The following is a 17,034-nucleotide window of genomic DNA, read 5'->3' as shown; positions in this document are numbered from 1 at the left end:
TCCTACCTTTCCTCCTTCCTCTCCTCCTCCTCTCCTCCTTCCTCTCCTTCTTCTCTCCTTCTTCTTCTCCTCCTTCCTCTCCTCTTCCTCTCCTCCTTCTCTTCTCCTTCCTCTCCTCCTTCCTCTCCTCCTTCCCATCCTTCTTCTCTCCTCCTTCCCCTCCTCCTTCCTCTCCTCCTTTCTCTCCTCCTTCTATACTCATTCCTCTCCTCCTTCCTCTCCTCCTTCTCTCCTCCTTCTTCTCCCCCTTCCTCCCATCCTTCCTCTCCTCCTTCCTTTCCTCCTGCCTCTCCTCCTTCCTCTCCTCCTTCTATCTTCCTTCCTCTACTCCTTCCCCTCCTCCTTCTCTCCTCCTTCCTCTCCTGCTTTTCTCCCCCTCCTCTCCTCCTTCTCTCCTCCTTCCTCTCCTCCTCCTTTCCTCCTTCCTCTCCTCCTTCCTCTCCTCCTTCCCTCCTCCTTCCTCTCCTCCTTCTCTCCTCCTTCCTCTCCTCCTCCTTTCCTCCTTCCTCTCCTCCTTCCTTTCCTACTTCCTCTCCTCCTTCCTCTTCTCCTTCCTCTCCTCCTTCTCTCCTCCTTCCTCTCCTCCTTCTATACTCCTTCCTCTCCTCCTTCCTCTCCTCCTTCTATACTCCTTCCTCTCCTCCTGCCTCTCCTCCTTCCTCTCCTCCTTCTATCTTCCATCCTCTCCTCCTTCCCCTCTTCCTTCTCTCCTCCTTCCCCTCCTGCTTTTCTCCTCGTCCTCTCCTCCTTCTCTCCTCCTTCCTCTCCTCCTCCATTCCTCCTTCATATCCTCCTTCCTTTCCTACTTCCTCTCCTCCTTCCTCTCCTCCTTCCTCTCCTCCTTCTATCTTCCTTCCTCTACTCCTTCCCCTCCTCCTTCTCTCCTCCTTCCTCTCCTGCTTTTCTCCCCCTCCTCTCCTCCTTCTCTCCTCCTCCTTTCCTCCTTCCTCTCCTCCTTCCTCTCCTCCTTCCCTCCTCCTTCCTCTCCTCCTTCTCTCCTCCTTCCTCTCCTCCTCCTTTCCTCCTTCCTCTCCTCCTTCCTTTCCTACTTCCTCTCCTCCTTCCTCTTCTCCTTCCTCTCCTCCTTCTCTCCTCCTTCCTCTCCTCCTTCTATACTCCTTCCTCTCCTCCTTCCTCTCCTCCTTCTATACTCCTTCCTCTCCTTCATGCCTCTCCTCCTTCCTCTCCTCCTTCTATCTTCCATCCTCTCCTCCTTCCCCTCTTCCTTCTCTCCTCCTTCCCCTCCTGCTTTTCTCCTCGTCCTCTCCTCCTTCTCTCCTCCTTCCTCTCCTCCTCCATTCCTCCTTCCTATCCTCCTTCCTTTCCTCCTTCCTCTCCTCCTTCTCTCCTCCTTCCTCTCCTCCTTCTATACTCCTTCCTCTCCTCCTTCCTCTCCTCCTTCCTCTCCTCCTTCTATACTCCTTCCTCTCCTCCTTCCTCTCTTTCCTCTCTATACTGCCAACCCACAGCTCTCTCGTCCTCCCCATAGCCTGTCCTCCCCCACCCGGGTCCTATCCTGCCAACCCACACTCTCTTCCTCCCCCAACAGGGCGGGTAGCCTATCCTGCCAACCCACAGCTCTCTCCATCCTCCCCCAACAGGACGATTAGCCCTATCCTCATCAGAGGTCTTTAAACCTTGAATAAGGGTTTCAAATTTGATAACTCTCTAATTGTTTTATATTTTTGACATTTTGTCAGGAAATGCAGCTCTTTCTCAGGTTCTGCTGTGGTGCAGTGGTTGCACAGCCTTTCCTCTACGGGAGCCGGTTTTCCTGTGTCTACCCTTCTCAATGCAAGGCTGTTCTCACTGAGTTTTTTTGTCAAGGTTTTCTAAGGTTTTGATCAGCAACCATGGTCAAATAGTTAGCCACAGTGTACTGTCGATTTAGGGCCAGATAGCACTGCCAGCACTCTATCCCTCTCTCTCTCTATTACCCCCCTCTCTCTCTCTCTCTCTCTCTCTCTCTCTCTCTCTCTCTCTCTCTCTCTCTCTCTCTCTCTCTCTCTCTCTCTCTCTCTCTCTCTCTCTCTCTCTCTCTCTCTCCTCTCTCTCTCTCTCTCTCTCTCTCTCTCTCTCTCTCTCTCTCTCTCTCTCTCTCTTTCTCTCCTCTCTCTCTCTCTCTCTCTCTCTCTCTCTCTCTCTCTCTCTCTCTCTCTCTCTCTCTCTCTCTCTCTCTCTCTCTCTCTCTCTCTCTCTCTCTCTCTCTCTCTCTCTCTCTCTCTCTCTCTCTCTCTCTCTCTCTCTCTCTCTCTCTCTCTCTCTATTCCTCTCTCTCTCCTCTCTCTCTCTCTCTCTCATATATATATATATATATACAGTGGGGGAAAAAAGTATTTATCCCACCAATTGTCAGTTCTCCCACTTAAAAATAGAGGGTGTATTTTCATCATGTATAGTCATACTATGACAGACAAATGAGAAAAAAAATCCAGAAAATCACATTGTATTTTTTAATGATTTATTTCAAATTATTTGGAAAATAATATTTTCCCTAAAACAACCAAGATTTCTGGCTCTCACAACCTGTAACTTCTTCTTTAAACTCCTCTGTCCTCCCACTCTTCCTGTATTAATGGCACCTGTTTGAACTTGTTATCATATAAAACACCTGTCCAAAACCTCAAACTCCTCCAAACTCCCACTCTGCCCAAGCCAAAAGCTGTCAAAGGACACCAAAACAAAATTTTAACCTGCACCAGGCTGGGAAACTGAATCTCCATTAAGCAGCTTGGTTTGAAGAAATCAACTGTAGGAGCCATTATTAGGAAATGAACTACCCTCTATAATCTCCCTCGATCTGCTCCACATAAGATCTCACCCCGTGGGGAGTCAATTCACAAACTGACAAATTCCAAACCACTGCGGGGGCCTAGTGAATACCTGCAGAGAGCTGGACCAAGTAGCAAAGCCTACCATCAGTAACACACTACGCCGCCAAGACTCTCTCAGTGCACTGTCCCCCTGCTTCCAGTACATGTCACCCTCTGAAGTTTGCTAGAGTGCATTTATGATCGGTTGGAATGTCATATGTCAATACCAAAATATTTTTTGTAAACTCACTGTCGTGTTTGGAGGACAAAAATGCTGGGTTGCATCCAAAAACACCATACCTACTGTGAAGCATGGGGGTAAACATCATGCTTTGGGGCTGTTTTTCTACAAAGGGACCGGGCGACTGAGTCCGTGTAAAGGAAAGAATGAATGGGGCCATGTATCGTGAGATTTTGGTGAAAACCTCTTTCCATCAGCAAGGGCATTGAAGAGTGAAACGTGGCTGGGTCTTTCAGCATGAAAATGATCCCAAACACACCGCCAGCATCGGGTCTCGTAGAAGCATTTCAAGGTCCTGGTCCTGGCTTCAGTCTCCAGATCTCAACCCCATAGAAAATCTTTGGAGGGAGTTATGTCCGTGTTCCCTAGCACACCCCAAAACATCACTGCTCTAAGGGATCTGCATGGAGGAATGGGCCAAAATACCAGCAACAGTGTGTGAAAACCTTGTGAAGACTTACAACCGTTTACTGTGTCTTCCAATTTAACAAGTATTTTTGTTATTACCAAATATTATTTTCCCCATAATTTTCAAATAATTATAAAATCCTACAATGTGATTTTCTGATTTTTTCTTCTCATTCTGTCTGTCATAGTTGACATCTATTGATAAATTCGCCTCTCTCATCTTTTTGTGGTTTCTCATTGGTGCTGACTAATCTTTTTTTCCCCCATATTATATATCCCCTCTCTCTCCATTGCTCTCTCTCTCTACCTCTCTCTATTTTTGTGACCAAATAAATATGTCCTCAGTGAGTCTGAGTCATCAATGTGTGTCTGTGTGTCTGTGTGTGTGCATGCGTGTGTGTGCATTCGTGCATGCCTGTATGTGTGTCACACACACACACAGTGCAGTTGTTAATACACACGGCAGTGCTCAGTTGAACTGACAGTATCAAACAAATCAATGGCATCATTATTCAAGCGTTCAACAAGGCCTTAGCCTGCATCCCTTATATGAGTGTGCGTGCATTCTCGCATGCGTGCATACGTGTGTGTCTCTGTGTGTGTCTACATGCGTGTGTGTGAGTAGAAGATGCAGAGAGGGAGTCGAGGAAGATACAGAGAGAGAGAGAGGAGGGGGGGGAGAGGATAACATAGTTGGATAGAGAGACAGACGAACAGACGGACAGACAGACGACAGACAGACGACAACAGACAGACAACGTTGATAAACAGACGGTTGGATAGAGAAGAGAAGACAGTTGGATAAGAGGGAGACGCAGTTGATAGACCTGATAGAGGGAGAAGCGTGTGAGGACAGACGACAGTTGATGGGGGGAGGGAGTTTAAAGAGAGAGACAGACAGTTGGATAGAGAGACAGACAGACAGTTGGATAGAGAGAGAGAGACAGACAGTTGGATAGAGAGAGAGACAGACAGTTGGATAGAGAGAGAGACAGACAGTTGGATAGAGAGAGAGACAGACAGTTGGATAGAGAGAGAGACAGACAGTTGGATAGAGAGAGAGACAGACAGTTGGATAGAGAGAGAGACAGACAGTTGGATAGAGAGAGAGGGCGACAGTTATAGGGGGGGGACGACAGTTGGATAGGGGAGGGCAGACAGTTGATAAGAGAGAACAGACAGTTGATAGGACTTGATAGGAGGGGCGGGCAGTTATAGAGAGAGACTTGGATGAGACGACAGTTGATAGGGACGACGTTGATAGAGAGGAGACTGTTGGATAGGGACAGACAGTTGTGAGAGGACAGACATTGTATAGAGGGGGAGAGACAGACAGTTGGATGAGGAAACGACAGTTGGATAGGGGACAGACAGTTGATAGAGAGAGACAGACAGTTGGATAGAGAGAGAGAGACAGACAGTTGGATAGAGAGAGAGAGAGCAAAGTGCAATGAACCCAGTATTACAGTATGACCCTCTTATCCATTGGGTTGAGGTTAATTCATTTTCCATACTGTATAATTGTTAGTCCTGTCAGTCCCACTGTCTCCCACCATACACTTTACTCTATATTGCTCTGATCAACCATACATTCTTAGCTATGTTATGTTACTATTTTTGTATATATTATACTCTACTTTTATTCTATTATTCTACCTTTACTCATCAAATTACCACTCGCCTTTAGTGCCTCATGGGTGGAATCTTCTTAACATCTTTCATAATTTCATATTAATAAAATTTAAAAAAATTACCAAAAAAATCCAGTGTTTCTATGTCATCGGTTTTGTTGTTTTTCAGTCTTCTGTGATGTATTAAAGTGTAATATTGGGGATGCAAACTCAAAATATACATTTCAATATCTACTTACGTTCTTCTTTTTTTAAAGCCTATAACCATGTGTGTGAGGTGTATACTTTTGTTTCAAAGTAGATTTGTTTAAGACTATTAAGAAGCACTCTGTGTGACCCTGATTTAGCCCACTGCAGCAAAGGGGGAGAGCAGAAAACTCACCATCATCATTTCACACATACAGGAACCATAGCTATGAATGTTTCATATGCTTAATTAGCTAGCAGTCTCCCAACCTCTATTCTTTCCTGTCTTTCTCACTCTCTATCCCTCCTCCTCTCTCTCTCTCCCTCTCTCTCTCTCTCTCCCTCGCTCTCTCTCTTTCTCCCTCTCTCTCTCTCTCTCTCTCCTCTCTCTCTCTCTCCTCCCTCTCTCTCTCTTTCTTTCTCTCTCTCTCTCTCTCTCTCTCTCTCTCTCTCTCTCTCTCTCTCTTTGTCCCTCTCTCTCTCTCTCTCTCTCTCTCTCACTCTCTCTTTCTCCCTCTCTCTCTCTTCTCTCTCTCTCTCTCTCTCTCTCTCTCTCTCTCTCTCTCTCTCTCTCTCTCTCTCTCTCTCTCTCTCTCTCTCTCTCTCTCTCTCTCTCTCTCTCTCTCTCTCTCTCTCTCTCTCTCTCTCTTTGTCCCTCTCTCTCTCTCTTTTCTCCCTCTCTCTCTCTCTCTCTCTCTCTCTCTCTCTCTCTCTCTCTCTCTCTCTCTCTCTCTCTCTCTCTCTCTCTCTCTCTCTCTCTCTCTCTCTCTCTCTCTCTCTCTCTCTCTCTCTCTCTCTCTCTCTCTCTCTCTCTGTGTCTGCATTCATGCATTCTTATGTGTGACTATATTTCACATCATCTAAAAATATTATTAAATGTACATTGTTAAACGATGGTTTACTTTCCCTCTCTCCCTCCTTCCCTCCCTCCCACATGCAAAACAAACATATAAAACATATTCAATTAATTAATATTTCACTTAACTTTCCTCTCTCTCTCTCTCTCTCTCTCTCTCGCTCTCACTCTCTCTCTCTCTCTCTCTCTCTCTCTCTCTCTCTCTCTCTCTCTCTCTCTCTCTGTCTCTCTCTCTCTCTCTCTCTCTCTCTCTCTACATTCTCATCTCTCTCTCTCTCTCTCTCTCTCTCTCTCTCTCTCTCTCTCTCTCTCTCTCTCTCTCTCTCTCTCTCTCTCTCTCTCTCTCTCTCTCTCTCTCTCTCTCTCTCTCTCTCTCTCTCTCTCTCTCTCTCTCTCTCTCTCTCTCTCTCTCTCTCTCTCTCTCTCTCTCTCTCTCTCTCTCTCTCTCAGACCAACATCCCCTTCCTCCAGAATGTGCTGAGTAATCACCAGTTTCTACACAGTACAGTGGACACTCAGTTTATAGACGAGAACCAGGACCTGTTTATCATGAAGCCAGTCCAGAACAGAGCACAGAAACTACTGCACTACCTGGGTACCAACACAACTTTACTTGGTTCCTCTCCAAAGAGTTGTTATTCCACTGTTATTCTGCTTCTGTTTGCTCTTTGGGCTTTAGGCCAGGTAACTGTTATTCTGCTTCTGTTTGCTCTTTGGGCTTTAGGCCAGGTAACTGTTATTCTGCTTCTGTTTGCTCTTTGGGCTTTAGGCCAGGTAACTGTTATTCTGCTTCTGTTTGCTCTTTGGGCTTTAGCCAGTAATGTTATTCTCTTTTTTGCTCTTTGGGCTTTGGCCAGTAACTGTTATTCTGCTTCTGTTTCTCTTTGGGCTTTAGCCTAACTGTTATTCTCTTCTTTTGCTCTTTGGTTTGGGCCAGTAACTGTTATTCTCTTCTGTTTGCTCTTTGGGCTTTAGGCCAGGTAACTGTTATTCTGCTTCTGTTTGCTCTTTGGGCTTTAGGCCAGGTATCTGTTATTCTGCTTCTGTTTGCTCTTTGGGCTTTAGGCCAGGTAACTGTTATTCTGCTTCTGTTTGCTCTTTGGGCTTTAGGCCAGGTAACTGTTATTCTGCTTCTGTTTGCTCTTTGGGCTTTAGGCCAGGTAACTGTTATTCTGCTTCTGTTTGCTCTTTGGGCTTTAGGCCAGGTAACTGTTATTCTGCTTCTGTTTGCTCTTTGGGCTTTAGGCCAGGTAACTGTTATTCTGCTTCTGTTTGCTCTTTGTGACTGCTGCTGATGTTAAACGGCTTCATAAATACATTTTTGAGTGATGATTTATTTTTTGATTGATTGATTTGCAATCCCAGTCTTGGAACTTGACCCCTGACCTCTGTATGTGTCTCCTCTTCAGGTCATGTGATGGTGAACGGACCAACCACACCCATCCCTGTCAAGGCTAAGCCCTCCTCCATCGACCCAGTCATCCCCACTGTACCCATGGGTGGGTCAAGCAACACTCTGCCAATAAGAGAACTGAATCAACATCAACATCCAACAGTGTTGATTTAAACCAATTTGAGAACAGATTTGACTTTCCATACAATTAATTTACAATGCACACGTCATACAGTAACACACACACGTACTCAATACAAATCAAATCAAGTTTATTGGTCTCGTACACAGATTTGTAGATGTTATGGCAGGTACAGCGAAATGCTTGTGTTTCTAGCTCCAACAGTGCAGTAATACCTAGCTAAATGCTTGTGTTTCTAGCTCCAACAGTTCATAATACCTAGCTAAATGCTTGTGTTTCTAGCTCCAACTTCAATATCGTATCTAAATGCTTGTGTTTCTAGCTCAACAGTTCAGTAATACGTAGCTAAATGCTTTGTTTCTAGCTCCACGTTCATCTCGTATCTAAATGCTTGTGTTTCCTAGCTCCAACAGTGCAGTAATACCTACTAAATGCTTTGTTTTTAGCTCCAACAGTACTTATACCTACTAAATCTTGTGTTTCTAGCTCCACAGTTCATAATGTATCTAAATCTTGTGTTTCTACTCCAACAGTCATTTCCTAAATGCTTGTGTTTCTAGCTCCAACAGTTCATAATACCTAGCTAAATGCTTGTGTTTCTATCTCCAACATACAGTAATACCTAGCTAAATGCTTGTGTTTCTAGCTCCAACAGTACAGTAATACCTACTAAATGCTTGTGTTTCTAGCTCCAACAGTACAGTTATACCTCTAATGCTTGTGTTTCTAGCTCAACATTCAGTAATACGTATCTAAATGGGTGTGTTTCTAGCTCCAACAGTGCATAATATCTAGCTAAATCTTGTGTTTCTAGCTCCAACAGTGCTAATATCTAGCTAAATGCTTGTGTTTCTAGCTCCAACAGTTCAATATCACGTATCTAAATATTTGTTTCTAGCTCCAACAGTTCAGTAATACCTACTAAATCTGTGTTTTCTAGCTCCAACAGTACAGTAATACCTAGCTAAATGCTTGTGTTTCTAGCTCCACATACATAATACCTAGCTAAATGCTATGTTTCTAGCTCAACAGTTCAGTAATACCTAGCTAATTGCTTGTGTTTCTAGCTCCAACAGTTCATAATACGTATCTAAATCTTGTTTTCTAGCTCCAACAGTTCAGTAATACATACTAAATGCTTGTGTTTCTAGCTCCGGCAGTTCTATACGTATCTAAATGCTTGTGTTTCTAGCTCCAACAGTGCAGTAATACCTACTAAATGCTTGTGTTTTTAGCTCCAACATACAGTTATACCTAGCTAAATGCTTGTGTTTCTACTCCAACAGTTCAGTATACTATCTAAATCTTGTGTTTCTACTCAACTAGTGCATAATATCTAGCTAAATCTTCGTGTTTCTAGCTCCAACAGTTCATAATACCTAGCTAAATGCTTGTGTTTCTAGCTCCAACAGTACAGTAATACCTAGCTAAATGCTTGTGTTTCTAGCTCCAACAGTACAGTAATACCTAGCTAAATGCTTGTGTTTCTAGCTCCAACAGTACAGTTATACCTAGCTAAATGCTTGTGTTTCTAGCTCCAACAGTTCAGTAATACGTATCTAAATGGGTGTGTTTCTAGCTCCAACAGTGCAGTAATATCTAGCTAAATGCTTGTGTTTCTAGCTCCAACAGTGCAGTAATATCTAGCTAAATGCTTGTGTTTCTAGCTCCAACAGTTCAGTGTCGTATCTAATGATTGTGTTTCTAGCTCAACAGTTCAGTAATACCTATCTCAATGCTTGTGTTTCTAGCTCAACAGTACAGTAATACCTAGCTAAATGCTTGTGTTTCCTAGCTCCAACAGTACAGTAATACCTAGCTAAATGCTTGTGTTTCTAGCTCAACAGTGCAGTAATACCTAGCTAATTGCTTATGTTTCTAGCTCCAACAATTCATAAAAAAAAACAGAATACACTAATCCAGAAAAAAAATCAGTTATCCTAATACCATATTACATATTCCATATGGTACGCAGTATTATATAGGATGAGCCATACTGGTACATATATCCATATGAAGTACGATAGTTATATAGGATGAGCCATACTAGAGATACATATATCCATATGAGTGACAGCATAGTTATATAGATAACCATACTAATTACGTATATCTATAATACCTGTTATATGATAACCATGACTAGAATCGTATATCCATATGATGACAGCGTAGTTATATAGGATGAGCCATACTGGTACAGTATATCCATATTTCCTTTACTCTTAACTCTTACCCAGTTGTTCATGACCACCCATACACAAAAATGTATGCACGCATGACTGTAAGTCGCTTTGGATAAAAGCGTCTGCTAAATGGCATATTATATTATTATATGAAATGGGTGAAACAGTACGTAAACATATTATAGTGACCAGTTTTCAGTGACTTTATGTACATAGGGCAGCAGTCTCTAATTTTCAGGGCAGGGTACTGGGCTGATGCCAGCTGGTGATAGCTGTTTAACAGTCTGATGGCCTGGAGATACAAGCTGTTACTCAGTCTCTCGGTCCCAGCTTTGATGCATCTGTACTGACCTCGCCTTCTGGATGATAGCGGAGTGAACAGGCCGTGGCTTGGGTGGCTGAGGTCCCTGATGATCTTCTTGGCCTTCCTGTACTGAGCGCTTTCCCGGTGATTTGGGCTACCACCCTTGAGGCTCTTGTTGCTCACGGTTAATTATACCGGTATACACCCACAGGATGCTCTCAATGGTGCATCTGTAGAAGTTCATGAGGCTGTGCATCATTGTTGGTAATCAGGCCTACCACTGTTGTGTCATCAGCAAACTTGGCCCCTAAGATAATTGAGTTGGAGTGCAGTCATGGGGGAACAGGGAGTACAGGAGGGGGCTGAGCACGCCTGGCGGATGTGTTGTTGCCTATCTTCACCACTTGGGGGTGGTCCGTCAGGAAGTCCAGGACCCAGTTGCACATGGAGGGGTTCAGACCCAGGGCCCTGAGCTTAGTGATGAGCTTGGAGGGCACTATGGTGTTGAAGGCTGAGCTGTAGTCAATGAACAGCATTCTTACATAGGTATTTCTCTTGTCCGGGTGGGATAGGGCAGTGTGCAGTGGATCATCCGTGGATCTGTTGGGGCGGTATGCGAATTGTAGTGGGTCTAGGGTGTTGGGTAAGGTGGAGGTGATATGGTCTTCTACACCTCAAGTACTTCAAGATGACAGAAGTGGTGCTACAGAGCGATATCATTTGTTCAGTTACCTTCCTTTCTTGGGTACAGGAACTGGTGATATCTTTAGGCTAGTGGGGACAACAACACCAGTGGTCTGCACATGCTCTGAGGCCTATGGGATGCTATCTGGGTCTCGGTTTTCAGCCAAGGCGAGCGAGCACATTCCTTCGTCGGGGAGCCTGCGTCGGCTGCTACGATGTTGTTTTCGGTGTTTTAGTTTCGGGTTTTTCCGTGCTCATTCCCTTTAATCCTATTGTCTGTCCCTGCCACTTCTCATGTCTAGTGTTGAATTGTAACACTTTGTCCCTGTACTGTCGTTTTGCCTCTTTGATTGCCTTACGGAGGTCATATGGTCTGTTTGTTCCGTCCATGTACCCATCACTTGCCGTGGTTAAATGTGGTGGTTCCCTTTCAGTTTTCGTGAATATTGCCATCTATCCACGTTTTTGGTTTGATAGTTCTAAACCTCACTGTAGAACACATCCTCTATGCGCTTCCTGATTAACCAAGTCACGAGTCAGTGTATACTGGGAAATGTTCTGAGGCAACCCAAAACATTTCCCAGTCCGCATGATCAAAACAATTTTGAAGCATAGATTCCGATTGGTCAGACCAACGTTGAACAGTCCTTACCATGGGAGCTTCCTGTTAAAGTTTTTTACCTATAGGTGGGCAGCAGCAGAATGGAGGAGTGATCTGATTTGTCGAAGTGAGGGCAGGGGAGGGCCTTGTAGCTGTCCCGGAAGGGAGAGTAGTAATGATCCAGGGTCCATGTTGTGTGTGTAGCACAGGAGATGTGTTGATAGAATATCGGTAGCGTTTTCCTCAGATTTCTTTTATTAAATTCCCCAGCTACAATAAATGCGGCCTCAGGATATGCGGTTTCAGTGTCCAGTGTAGTTCCTTGAGAGCGGTTGTGGTGTCGGCTTTGGGGGCATAGCCGTGGGAAGATGTTTTGGAGGGGGTTGAAAAAAATCAACTTTCTAATAATATATTTGCATGCTAAAAATAAAATAAAATTCCTAATGTGATTAGTTTTAAGTTTAATTTAATAATAAGATTCGGTAGAGTAGTCACTGCGCCTCTACTAGTCCTACTATTACTATTGGCACTACGTAAAAAAGCATTTTAAAGTATTTGTGAAGATAATGTGTCTTGAGTAGCATTTGAAATGTTGAGACAAGAAGAAGGGGGAGGGGTGTGTGGTGAAGATACTGGCATGTCTCGCTCCAGAATCCGCTTTAGCTCGCCTGAATGCGCTGCGCTGTCTCCCGCCAATTCTCGTGCATTTATTGTTTTTATTGTGTTTCAATGTTTGCCTTTTGATTGTTTATTTTTAATAATAGTTAATATAATAATATAATATAATATAATATAATATAATATAATAGTTAATCCCCATCATCTGGTTACATTAATTTCTGTTAATGCATGGATTATTAATTAGGCCTACAAATCATTTACCGTTCTCATTCTCTGTCACGATCGTCTGACGAATGAGACCAACCAGCGCGTTGAGTGAACATGACTTTATTAAATTAAAGTACTCAATGCCAAAACAACAAACAATGACGATACGTGAAGTCCACAGTGACAAAGACTGAATACGGAACAAAAACCCACAACACTAAGGTGAACACTGACAGTTTAAATATGGCTCCCAATCAGAGATAACGAGCCGACAGCTGACACTCGTTACCACTGATTGGGAGTCACACGACCAAACAATGAAACACAACCAAATACAACACAACCAAATGAACACACCCTGCTCCAAATACACAGTCCGGAGCCAGAGCGTGACAGTACCCCCCCAAAGGCGCGGTCGAGTACACCCCAAATAGGGAAGGGCTGGGTGGGTATTGCTCCTCGGGGCGGCTCCGGCTCCGGGCTTGACCACCACCCTACACTAATCCCCCGTGTGTCCCCAGTCGATCTGACCCAGTTAGCTGGATCGGACTGCCGACCAGCAGCACCCCTGGCTTGGCGCGTGAGGCAGGAATGGACCGACCTGGCAGACGATACGCACCCTTTGCATGGTGCGTGGGCGGAACAGGCCTCACCAGGCTGAAGACTCGCATCCCTGGCTTGCGTCAGGGAATGGGCTGAATCCGGCTGACGACTGCACTCCTTGGCTGTGCGAGTAGCAGGAATGGGCTGAATCCGTGTGACCTCGCACCCCTTGGCTTGGTGCGAGTAGCAGGAATGGGCTGAATCCGGCTGACGACTCGCACCCTTGGCTTGGTGCGAGTAGCAGGAATGGGCTGAATCCGGCTGACGACTCGCACCCTTGGCTTGGTGCGAGTAGCAGGAATGGGCTGAATCCGGCTGACGACTGCACCCTTGGCTTGGATGCAGTAGCAGAATGGGCTGAATCCGGCTGACGACTCGCACCCTTGGCTTGTTGCGAAGTAGCAGGAATGGGCTGAATCCTGACGACTCGCACCCTTGGCTTGAGTGCGAGTAGCAGGAATGGGCTGAATCCGACTGACGACTGCGCACCCTTGGCTGGTGCGAGTAGCAGGAATGGGCTGAATCGGCTGACGACTCGCACCCTTGGCTTGGTGCGAGTAGCAGGAATGGGCTGAATCGGCTGACGACTCGCACCCTTGGCTTGGTGCGAGTAGCAGGAATGGGCTGAATCCGGCTGACTACTGCACCCTTGGCTTGTTGCGAGTAGCAGGAATGGGCTGAATCCGGCTGGACGACTCGCACCCTTGACTTGGTAAGCAGTGGCAGGAATGGGCCGGACTGGGCTGGCGACGTGCACCACAGACCTGGCGCGGAGAGCAGGAACGGGCAGAGCCGGCTGACGACGCACCACAGGCTTGATGCGGAGAGCAGGCACGGGCCGTGCCGACTGGACGACGCACACCACTGGCTTGGTGCGGGGAAGCTTGGGGGGCCGGACTGTACTGGGGACACACCACTGGTCCTACACCGGGATCTGGAACGGGCCGGACCGGACTGGCAACACACGCCAGTACCTCTCGCCGTGCCTCTACTTCCTCCATCCCTCTTCGACCAGTGGCCCCGTAACCCGGCGGCTTCTCCGGCAACCCACTGGGCCGCTCTATCGCGGCCTCCTGCTGGTCCGACGTCATGAGCCCCCTAAAAATTTTCGGGCGTCTCTCCTACCCGTGGACCAGGTCTCCATGTCCCTCGCCAGCCTCTCGCCCTTCTGCCATAGTGTCAAGCCCTTCTCCTCCTCACTCGGCTTGACCCAGTCCAGGAGGCGAAGGAGATCTGTGAGTGATCTCCCTGGCGACGGCTCCTGGACACGCTGCTTGGTCCCATTTAGGTGGGTTTTTCTGTCACGATCGTCTGACGAATGAGGACCAAAGCGCAGCGCGTTGAGTGAACATGACTTTATTAAATTAAAGTACTCAATGCCAAAACAACAAACAACGACGATACGTGAAGTCCACAGTGACAAAGACTGAATACGGAACAAAAACCCACAACACTAAGGTGAACACTGACAGTTTAAATATGGCTCCCAATCAGAGATAACGAGCCGACAGCTGACACTCGTTACCACTGATTGGGAGTCACACGACCAAACAATGAAACACAACCAAATACAACACAACCAAATGAACACACCCTGGCTCCAAATACACAGTCCCGGAGCCAGAGCGTGACATTCTCGGAGTGGGGTATGTTGTTTGCAGAGTTCACAACCGGCTACACTTGTTAGAAACAAGTTTTGGTTTATTTCATAACCATCGTTTACGAGTTTTGTCACATTTTTCAATGTATTTTTGTTTGGAGTGCTCCATGTGAGCAATGAGCACGTGTCTGGTTTCTCTGTCCTCTTAATGTTAACAGAGCGCATCGAATTAGGCTAACTGGTCTGCTGCGTGCAAATGTAGGAAAGTGCCCATTTGGGGATGTCTGATTTCTGATTGTCTGAACTCATCACCGCTAATAAGCCATGTCTTCCTCACCTCACACAGTAAGTGAACTAAATCAGTATGAAAAACCAAAAAAAATCCATTGTGAATGATAATAGTTCCTCACACTATTTGAAAACTCTTTCCAACACTCTCCCCCTCGATAATCACTAGGCATCAGTGTGAAAGAGCAAAATGTAATGTTCTAAGGATCCCATTTATACGTCACAAAATACCTGAACACATTTCCCTCTGAGCAAAAACAGCTGTGTCTGTCCCGAGCTCACTGGAGCGGGGAAACTCTGAGGGCCCAGAATAGGCTAGTTGATACGATGTTGCAAGTTTGCTAGCGACAGCTTGGGGCGGACACTCACCAGTTGATTGATTTGATAGGCTACAATGTTGCACTTCACTAGCGATAGCTCAAGATGGATAGAAAGAGATGCAAACAGGCGGAGTAGAGAGATGAATGTGATCGAAAGAACCTGCATTTTCATCAGGATATTTTCAAGTTTTTATCTGTCGGCTTTACGTATTTGTACTTAGTTGACAATTGAAGTTATAGTCCCACTGCTACATTGGCCTAGTTATAGTCCCACTGCTACATTGGCCTAGTTATAGTCCCACTGCTACATTGGCCTAGTTATAGTCCCACTGCTACATTGGCCTAGTTATAGTCCCACTGCTACATTGGCCTAGTTATAGTCCCACTGCTACATTGGCCTAGTTATAGTCCCACTGCTACATTGGCCTAGTTATAGTCCCACTGCTACATTGGCCTAGTTATAGTCCCACTGCTACATTGTCCTAGTTATAGTCCCATTGCTACATTGGCCTAGTTATAGTCCCACTCCTATATTGTCCTAGTTATAGTCCCACTCCTACATTGTCCTAGTTATAGTCTCACTGCTACATTGTCCTAGTTATAGTCCCACTGCTACATTGGCCTAGTTATAGTCCCACTCCTACATTGTCCTAGTTATAGTCCCACTGCTACATTGTCCTAGTTTAGTCTCACTGCTACATTGTCCTAGTTATAGTCCCACTGCTACATTGGCCTAGTTATAGTCCCACTGCTACATTGGCCTAGTTATAGTCCCACTGCTACATTGGCCTAGTTATAGTCACACTGCTACATTGGCCTAGTTATAGTCCCACTGCTACATTGGCCTAGTTATAGTCCCACTGCTACATTGTCCTAGTTATAGTCTCACTGCTACATTGTCCTAGTTATAGTCCCACTGCTACATTGGCCTAGTTAAAGTCCCACTGCTACATTGGCCTAGTTATAGTCCCACTGCTACATTGGCCTAGTTATAGTCCCACTGCTACATTGGCCTAGTTATAGTCCCACTGCTACATTGGCCTAGTTATAGTCCCACTGCTACATTGTCCTAGTTATAGTCAAACTGCTACATTGTCCTAGTTATAGTCCCACTGCTACATTGGCCTAGTTATAGTCCCACTGCTACATTGTCCTAGTTATAGTCCCACTGCTACATTGTCCTAGTTATAGTCCCACTGCTACATTGGCCTAGTTATAGTCCCACTGCTACATTGGCCTAGTTATAGTCCCACTGCTACATTGGCCTAGTTATAGTCCCACTGCTACATTGTCCCAGGCTATCTTTTAGTTCTTTAGCCGCCCTCACGGTGAATCAATGTGTCCATCTGGCAGATGCTGGTACTCTTGCATTAGCGGAATTTTAACTTTAAGATTTGTATCATTTTAATTCCAATTTGTATCATTAGCCACGTGACAATGATTTTGAGAAACAAAAACATTATTATTGAAAAGAAACTGTTCCACGAAAATGTACATATGGAAAATCGTAACTCGCACGCAGATCGGTAGAAATGGTAGGATAAATTGTAAGCTTCCCCAAATGGAGGATAGATAAGCCCAGAGCGGAGGATACAGAAGATGAGACGAGAGCAGGAATAGACGAGAGAGAGGTGGTACATGTGTGTGAGAGAGAGAGAGAGAGAGAGAGAGAGAGAGACAGAGAGAGAGAGAGAGAGAGAGAGAGAGAGAGAGAGAGAGAGAGAGAGAGAGAGAGAGAGAGAGAGAGAGAGAGAGAGAGAGAGAGAGAGAGAGAGAGGGAGAGAGAGAAGGAGAGGGATGTTGTGACTAAGATTGTGCCTATTAAAACTGAGCACAAATGGACAGTTATGTGATCCATTGTGGAGAATAACGCTCACCTCGATCCAGTGGTGGAAAGCACCGCACGCTGGGCCTCGCCCAGCACTGTGTTGCTTGCTAGACCAGTGGGCT

At 45.6% G+C, this 17,034-nt stretch overlaps 1 protein-coding gene across 1 annotated transcript in view; it reads left to right on the top strand.

Moving 5' to 3' along the window:
* Positions 1-3,797: 3,797 nt before the first annotated feature.
* The window catches only part of LOC121554136 (pyruvate carboxylase, mitochondrial-like), a 72,906-nt gene continuing 59,669 nt past the window's right edge, over positions 3,798-17,034 (top strand). Inside the window, exons 1-3 of the mRNA XM_045206541.1 lie at positions 3,798-3,806; positions 6,586-6,730; positions 7,545-7,634. Of these exons, the coding sequence (XP_045062476.1) occupies positions 3,798-3,806; positions 6,586-6,730; positions 7,545-7,634 (244 nt within the window). The remainder of the gene's footprint in view (positions 3,807-6,585; positions 6,731-7,544; positions 7,635-17,034) is intronic.

Source organism: Coregonus clupeaformis, chromosome 3, assembly GCF_020615455.1.
Source record: "Coregonus clupeaformis isolate EN_2021a chromosome 3, ASM2061545v1, whole genome shotgun sequence".
Lineage (NCBI taxonomy): Eukaryota > Metazoa > Chordata > Actinopteri > Salmoniformes > Salmonidae > Coregonus > Coregonus clupeaformis.
Note: the sequence above shows the minus strand (reverse complement) of the source record. Positions and strands in the feature narration are given on the sequence as shown.